Here is a 7,780-nt window from a genome sequence, read left to right as displayed (position 1 = left end):
ATAATGCATGTGTATGCACTGTATGTGTTTCGCATGGACGTTTGTTTACATTTTTCAATATTAAATTTGAATGATTTTTATGTTATTATTGATGTGAATAACTAGTAAATTATTTGTTGAATCTTCCCCCTGCAGATGGATATTCATTTTAACTATGAAAATGCTTCATTTTCGAGATAAAAAGATAGGCTTATTGCAGTGCATCATGACAGGTCTGTAAGACATCGAACAGCTGACAGAGCACCTATCGAACAGAGTCGTGTTTGTTTGTTTCGTTCGATTGGTCCCAGAGCGCCGCCTTACCCTACTCCATGATGGCGCTCAGCAAACGCGCTAATAATTCACCTTCTAAATAAACACACCTTGAACTACACCTCATTATACATTCCACCCAAGGTGGATTAAAAATATCAGGTGGTGGATTAGGGCCTTTGGGGGGTCGCCATAGTTGGGGGACTTTACGTCATTTTAGAATCGTTAAGGGCGGTGGCAACGCTCATCGGATGCGATTTTATCGGACGTGATTTATATGGGATTTGACAGATAACGTCGGACGTGCGATTTCGTCGTCCGACGTTATCTGTCAAATCCCATATAAATCACGTCCGATAAAATCGCATCCGATTGGCGTTGCCACCGCCCTAAAGGCCTCGCTACATGAATCGAAATTTCAAAAAGTTATCGGTCAAAAGGGGGGGCCAGACGAAAACTTTACGTCAAAAAGATTTCAGCTCCGAGAGCTGAAATCTCATCCGAAATCTTTTTGACAGCAACCCGAAAACTCAAAATGACAGCATTGTAGGTGTCAACAGGAAAAGAAAGAGCATTATCACAACAAAACAAAATAAAACAAAACAAGCATAAAGCCGGCATTGTAAAAGTACGGTATTAATTATCACTTATTTTCCGTGTTAATATTAAATAAATATACATGTGTACATTATTTTAGCAGAACCAAACAAAACATTTAACAAAATGAATGTAAATCAGAGCGGATCAGGACCGGGAACGGCGTCAGGACAGCGATCGAAATCGGTACAGCAATCGGGACCTGGACCAGCAACGATATCAGTAATGGCACCGATATCAGGACGGGTACCGGTATCAGTACTGGCACCGGTATCAGGACGGGCACTGGCATCAGGACAGGCACCGGTATCAGGACGGGCTTCGGGAATAGGGCTGGCATCGGGATCAGGCCTGGCATCGGGAGCAGGACTGGCACCGGTATCAAGACTGGCACCGATTTCAGGACGGGCATCGGGATCAGGACGGGCACCGGTATCAGGACTGGCTTCGGGATCAGGCCTGGCATTGGGATCAGGACTGGCTTCGGGAGCAGGCCTGGCATCGGGATCAGGACTGGCTTCGGGAGCAGGCCTGGCATCGGGATCAGGACTGGCTTCGGGAGCAAGACTGGCTTCGGGATCAGGACGGGAACCGCGTAAATATATGCGAGAGGTGAGTATGGGTGTACTTAATTAACAACGGCTGAGAGACTATGTTGGATGAGGTTAAAACTAGATCGCTGCAACTGCCGTTGCTCGTAGTAGTGGTACTTACATGGTTTAAGAATTTACCCCAGGGTATCGCCACACTTGCCTCTTGCCAACTTGCCTCTCGTAAACTCATTACTAAACCGGGTTTTTTTTTAATTTTTCCTTTGTTCCTGCACCTGTGTCTATTGGATCGTGTTCCTCCAAAAATCCAACCATCTCATTTTCTATGCCGGTTTTCTTTAGTTATAATCCTTATTATGTTTTACAATAAAAACAACGTACGTTTTATTAATTTTTTTTACTACTATTCCAGGACGTGGAGCTCTGCTTGCGGATGGCTAATGCGGTAGAAAAACAAAACATCATCTACAATAAAAAATCTCCGCATTATAAAAACCGAGATCGTCAAAATGATGCATGGATGTGTGTCGCAGAAGAGGTCGGGTTGACCATGGCAGAGGCCAAAAAAATGTGGCACAACATGCTGGCCAAATATCGGTCATACCGATCCAAAGTGCGCCAGAGTATGCAGACCGGGTCAGGTAAATTGTTTTTTTTTTTTTTTTATTCAAGCTAAAAGACTACAACTAACCTGTTGACTATTTTAGCCTACGCCGAAGTTTATCGCCCGCGATGGCCAGCCTGGGATGCTTTGTCGTTTATGAACGATGCGTCGGAGGACGCTGAACATGCAGACACGGTAAGAATAATCTGTTTTTTTGTTTCTGTTAATCGATCTACCGCACACTTTGTTATTAAATGTATTAATTGCACACTTTAAGATATGAAATGTATTAGCTCTTTCTTTTTTTGAAAAGTGGTTTTATTATGTTACATTATCGATAATAATGTAAAAAAAACATTTAGCCATTGGCTAAATATTGTAAATTATAAATTATTTTCCTAACTACCACGTAGTGCGCAAAATAATGCGCAAAACCGTCACAGCCTTGAAATTCAATAGTTTCATATTTCGAAATCGAAGGAAATTAGTCGGTAGCTTGATACCATTTTCATTAAATAGTATCAAACCGGCATAGTTTTTGCTGTGGTGCAATAATGAGCAATAATTTGGTCGTGTGCAACAATTGGCGAATGCTTATGGTTTTAAGGTGACCATACAAAATAATAACTAAAATGCAAACAGGGGTGCAATAAGCTCATCCATTGGTTTAATAACCATGTGATACAGGATAATATGTTCACAAAATTATTTACCGTTGAAATTATCCCTAGAATTACATACTTTCAACGTGCTACTGTACCAACGTGTACCATTTCTGTTACTTCAATAACTTTTGCCCTATGTGTTATATTAAAAAAGTTATCTTTTTGCATGCGTTGCAAAATCAACTGAGTTTGTTACAATTCATGCGTGGTTTTATACATTGTTGTTGTTCTTATATGATATATCTTTGAAAGCTCTATGTTTTTTCGTGTTATCTTGTTACATGATATCATTTCAAATAGTTTTCGGAAGCAGCGTTGTCTTAAATGGTATATTTATAACATACTAATACCTTTTTACGTGCAACTTGCCCACTTTGGCCAAGACCATGGTTTCATATCGCCCGGCATCATATCGAGATTGTACTAGCATTCCAACTCTACAAATGTTGTTTTTATTAAATACTTTATTTTCCCCTCCGAACCTAAGTTTACCAGAGTAAAGCCTCTCAATATTATATTACTAATATATTTCATCCATGTTAAAATATTATATATGTTTTTACTAGTTAATATAATCATTAATATAATTATTTGTTTTCATTGATCTGTAAATCAACTGTTGCCAATAAACCGTTTATAATCGATTAATGTAGTTATATTTCATTTTATTTCATATTTCTGTTGATTTTATTGATGTTAGTCTTCATGTTTTGAGAGTCAAACAATCACAATGAGTTTCATCGTAAAAGTAGCTGTTTCAGCGTGTTGGTCAATTTGTATGGTTAATGTTAAATATATAGATAATATCACATCAATATCACAACATGTTATTAGTTAAGGTTAAGGACGATGACGTTGATAAATCAATTCAAACAAATTCGTTGTATTTCAATGGCTTATTCTTATTTGACATGTTGTGCAACGACCTGACCATTATGATTAATAGTTCAACCATAATGATTATAAATATGTTTGAAGTCTAGTGCCATATGCGTTCGAATATTCAACAATCGATCAGGTGCTCTTGACGAAACACCTTGCAGACCTGCTAACCCTTCATTGGCTCTCCAATTGCCAGGTACCAAGTTTCTGTTAACGACTCTGTCGAATGAAGATGGTGGCGAGTAGATATGCCTTGAAGCACTTTTACGCAAGAAATTGTGTAAATATAATGGCGTTAAAACAACGTGTTTTGCTACATCCGGTGGAAGACGTATTGGTCCACTTAATACTTCGAATTTGTTTGTCACAATTCCCAGCGCATTTTCAACGGGCATTCGAGCTCGGGAATGTCTATAGTTGAAAATGCGCTGATAACTTCCAGGTGAATGGATTCCACCAAATGGACGGATGCAGTAATCGGTATAGGCGAAAGCCTTGTCTCCTAGCAAGAAGTACGGTACTGGAACTCTATATGGTACTCGCAAAGGCTCTGGATCAGGTATATTCAACAACTTGTTTTCCAGTTTTTGAAACAATCGACTGTTTCGAAGTATTCCTCCATCCGAAATGCCTCCTTTTCCTTCCGCATCCGCGAACAGAAAATTGTAGTCAGCGTCCACTATTACTAGAAGCACACAATACTAAAAAAGTTTTTGTAATTGTAGTAATCGGATCCACTGTGTGCAGGAGCGCGGATTTTGACATGCTTTCCGTCCATCGCACCAATGGCATGGGGGAAGTTCCAACGCTGCTCAAACCTTTGTGATACCTCCAGCCATTGTTGTTTAGTGGACGGTAGCTGAAAACTCTCTAAGGGACATTATTGTCCAAAGAATTCAAAGCCGCTTTAAGACGAGTCTACTACCAGAAAACAGATATGAAACTACGAGCGAGAGGTGAACGCTCTAAAAACAAAATAATAAACTGTGCAAGAATATACTAACCACCACGTCGTGGCAACACCAAATCTGGCTGGTTCGACGATGAATGCAGACAAATGACCGAACGTAAGAATACTGCATACCGAGCATGCAGCAACGGCATAGAACGCGGGCATGCGCAGAGGATATTCACGGCTCAGACGCGAAGAGAAACGAGTTCACCGCTCTAAGAAGCATGCTTTGGAAGAGCAAAACATGCGGGACTCGAGCAAACCAGAGAGGCGTACGGACCGACACGAAGTTTACCAAGCGATAGCAGGTCACCGAAACAAGGTAACCTACGTACCTAAGGTAACCTGCTGTCGCAACAAGGATGGAGATCTGGTTAGTAACCACCCAGAAAATAACAAGGCACCCGGAACCGACGGAATTGCAGCTGAACTGGTCAAGAATGGAGGTGCACGACTAGAAAACGAGATTCATCAAATGGTACTGAGGTGTGGGATAGCGAATCGATGCCTGTGATTGGAATCTCGGCATCATCTACCCCGTATACAAGAAGGGAGACAGGTTGGACTGCAACAACTACAGGGGTATTACGGTGTTGAATACCGCCTATATAAATATTCTCCCTGATCTTCAGGATCGCCTTGTCCCGCACGTCGTATAGAGATAGTAGGAAACTATTTAGAATTTTTTTCCGAAACGGAAATCAACCACTGATCAGATCTCACCATGCGGCAGATCTTGGAGAAGATGGCTGAATACAAAAACGACACATACCATCTCTTCATAGACTTCAAGCCGCATACGATAGCATAGCCAGGGTACAACGTAACGACGCTATGCCTCATTTGGAATCCCCGGCCACACTGATAAGGCTAGTTAGAATGACTATGGAACCAACGTCACATGCCAGGTGAGGGTGGATGGAAACTCTCAGGACCTTTTGCTACCACCAAAGGTCTGCGCCAGGGGGACGGGCTTGCCTGTCTCCTATTCAACTTGGCGCTAGAGAGGCCATCCGCGACTCGAGGGTGAGACTACGGGAACCATCTTCTATAAGTCAACCCAGATCCTGGCATACGCTGATGATATAGACATCATTGTCTGCGGCTCTCCTATGTAGCAGAAGCCTACCAAGGATTGAGCAGGCGGGGGAGAGCCTCGGATTGCAGATAAACGAGGCAAAGACCAAACTGATGGTGGCAACATCAGCGGACCTACCAATAATAATCCGAATCTACGTAGGCGTGACGTACAGATAGTGAACGCACTTTTGAAGTCGTCCACAATTCACCTATCTTGGTCAAAGGTCAGCAACGACAACAGCATGGAAGCTGAGTTGCGCGCAAGGATGCTGGCTGCCAACCGTGTCATTCTATAGCCTGAAAAAGCAGTTTACCTCACAGAACCTGTCGCGACGGACGAAGCTGGGACTATGGAGTAACTATATAGTACCATACTCACATACCTCTGAGACATGGACACTGTCCAAATCTGACGAAACCCTCTTAGCCGCGTTCGAGAGGAGATGCTCAGAAGGATACTTGGCCCGTATGGTGTGGAAGGACAATGGGAGAGCCCGCTATAATGACGAGCTATACGAGATGTACGGCGACCTCACTGTCGTACAGCGTATAAGCTCGCCAGGCTCCCGTGGGGCTGGCCATGTTATACGCATGGAAACGACGACCCGCCCAGCCCGTAAAGTCTTTTTAGGCGCCGTCCACAAGGACAGAGGAGGCGTGGTAGGCCCCAAATTGAGGTGGCAAGATGGCGTGGAGGCGTCCGCCATTAAGGCCGGGATAACGGACTGGCAGACGAAGGCGCGAGACCGTGAGCGGTTTCGGACCTCCTGAGGCAGGCCAATACCGCAAAGCGGTTGTTTGCCGGATAATCGAATCGAATCGACTTTGAATTTTTATTGTAGCTTTAAGGTAGTGTTAATGTTTTGAACCGTTTTGAATGAAAATGAAAAATGAATTAAAAAATAATCGAATATATTAGTTTACCTTGAGTTGTATGATGACATAATCACACATGAATCACAATATAAGAAACATGAACTTTTTAATATATCAAACACTATTCAAACGCATACCTTCAATAGGAACGTAACACTTTATTAGGCAAAGACTCGTCTCTTTCACAATTCTGCTAATCGAAGAACGAGACACCTCGTCTCTTTTCAAATAAAAATTTTATTTTCCGTTTTAGCCGTGCTAATCACACCAACACCCGAAAAACAATTGCAAGCTACTGAAGATATGGCCTGTAGTTAAGTAGTGAAGCAATATTAGCAATCTTTCTTGAGTGGTGACGGCATCGCGCATATTCGTATTCATACGAGCTATTTTCGGTGCAATGCTTCGCAGTAAAATTCTAAATCTTCTGGTTAAATCTTCTGTGTCCTAAAAATTCTATATCCGATACTCGCAATTGCATTTCTCCCAGTTCAATTCTATTCCACGGTTTTTAATCGACTAAGAACCTGCATATGATAGAAAAGACCCATTTATTCAATAGATTTGTTACATTCAATTCAATCAAACATTCATTACCTTATTCAACCGTTCATCATGCTCCTGCAAATGGACCTTCAATTAGCACGTCATCGAGATACCAAATTTGTCCTTCGCAACCAGATAGAGTCTCATCCATCGCCTTTTGAAATAACTCTGGAGCAGGTCACCAAACCGAACGGCAGCCGCTTGAAACGGTACAACCCTCGTCGGTTATGAAAGTTGTCACGTCTCGCGAATCCTCAAGACACAAACGAGCTCTCCGTTTGACTTTCCCACTACGACCAATGGCGAAACCATGTCGTCGGGCCTGTCTTATCTCTCGATTATATCCCTTTTTAACAATCCATCTAACTTCCGATCTACTGACTCCTCCACAGGTATCGGAATTCGTCGCATTGGCTGATAGACGGGATGATCTGTGGATTCATCTTGATTTTTGCTGTTATGCCCTTCATTTTTGGAAACGGATCTACTTGCACTCTGTTTATGTCTAGCCCGACTTTCAAAATACCTAGTGCTTAGCCGTCTTGTCACCCAGTAAGCAACGTTGTCCGTTTTCTACCACAAAAAACTCCGCTTGAATGCGTTGGCCCCCTACACAAACGCACCTCCGCAACAAGTGCCTAATATTGTGAGTGGTTTTTTGCTTCCGTATGCCCCAAGATCTTCGAACTTCGTTTCGTTTGATGAAACTACCGCTATGTTCCGATTTTTTAATTCCTCCCACATTTCACTAGGAATTAAATTGGCATCACGCGCC

General features: G+C 42.3%; 1 protein-coding gene across 2 annotated transcripts; it reads left to right on the top strand.

Moving 5' to 3' along the window:
• The first annotated feature begins 676 nt into the window (after positions 1 to 676).
• LOC121601018 (putative per-hexamer repeat protein 5) lies at positions 677 to 3,083 on the top strand. Of its 2 annotated transcripts, none has more exons than XM_041929806.1 (4): positions 677 to 880; positions 950 to 1,461; positions 1,813 to 2,041; positions 2,108 to 3,083. In XM_041929806.1, the coding sequence occupies exons 2-4, from the start codon at positions 976 to 978 to the stop codon at positions 2,278 to 2,280; spliced, it is 888 nt and encodes a 295-aa protein (XP_041785740.1). In that variant the 5' UTR covers positions 677 to 880; positions 950 to 975; the 3' UTR covers positions 2,281 to 3,083. The 2 variants fall into 2 exon arrangements, with proteins under 2 accessions (XP_041785740.1, XP_041785741.1); XM_041929807.1 differs by having other exon boundaries at positions 678 to 880; positions 953 to 1,461.
• The last annotated feature ends 4,697 nt before the right edge of the window (positions 3,084 to 7,780 follow it).

Source organism: Anopheles merus, unplaced genomic scaffold, assembly GCF_017562075.2.
Source record: "Anopheles merus strain MAF unplaced genomic scaffold, AmerM5.1 LNR4000018, whole genome shotgun sequence".
NCBI lineage: Eukaryota > Metazoa > Arthropoda > Insecta > Diptera > Culicidae > Anopheles > Anopheles merus.
The sequence above is the reverse complement of the archived record's forward strand: the minus strand, read 5'-3'. Positions and strand labels throughout refer to the sequence as shown.

Excerpts from the sequence above, each read along its gene's own strand:
- LOC121601018 (XM_041929806.1), top strand. The coding sequence starts at position 976 with ATGAATGTAAATCAGAGCGGATCAGGACCGGGAACGGCGTCAGGACAG. Across the intron at positions 1,462-1,812 it reads CGCGTAAATATATGCGAGAG|GACGTGGAGCTCTGCTTGCG; the intron begins GTGAGTATGGGT and ends CTACTATTCCAG. Across the intron at positions 2,042-2,107 it reads GAGTATGCAGACCGGGTCAG|CCTACGCCGAAGTTTATCGC; the intron begins GTAAATTGTTTT and ends TGACTATTTTAG.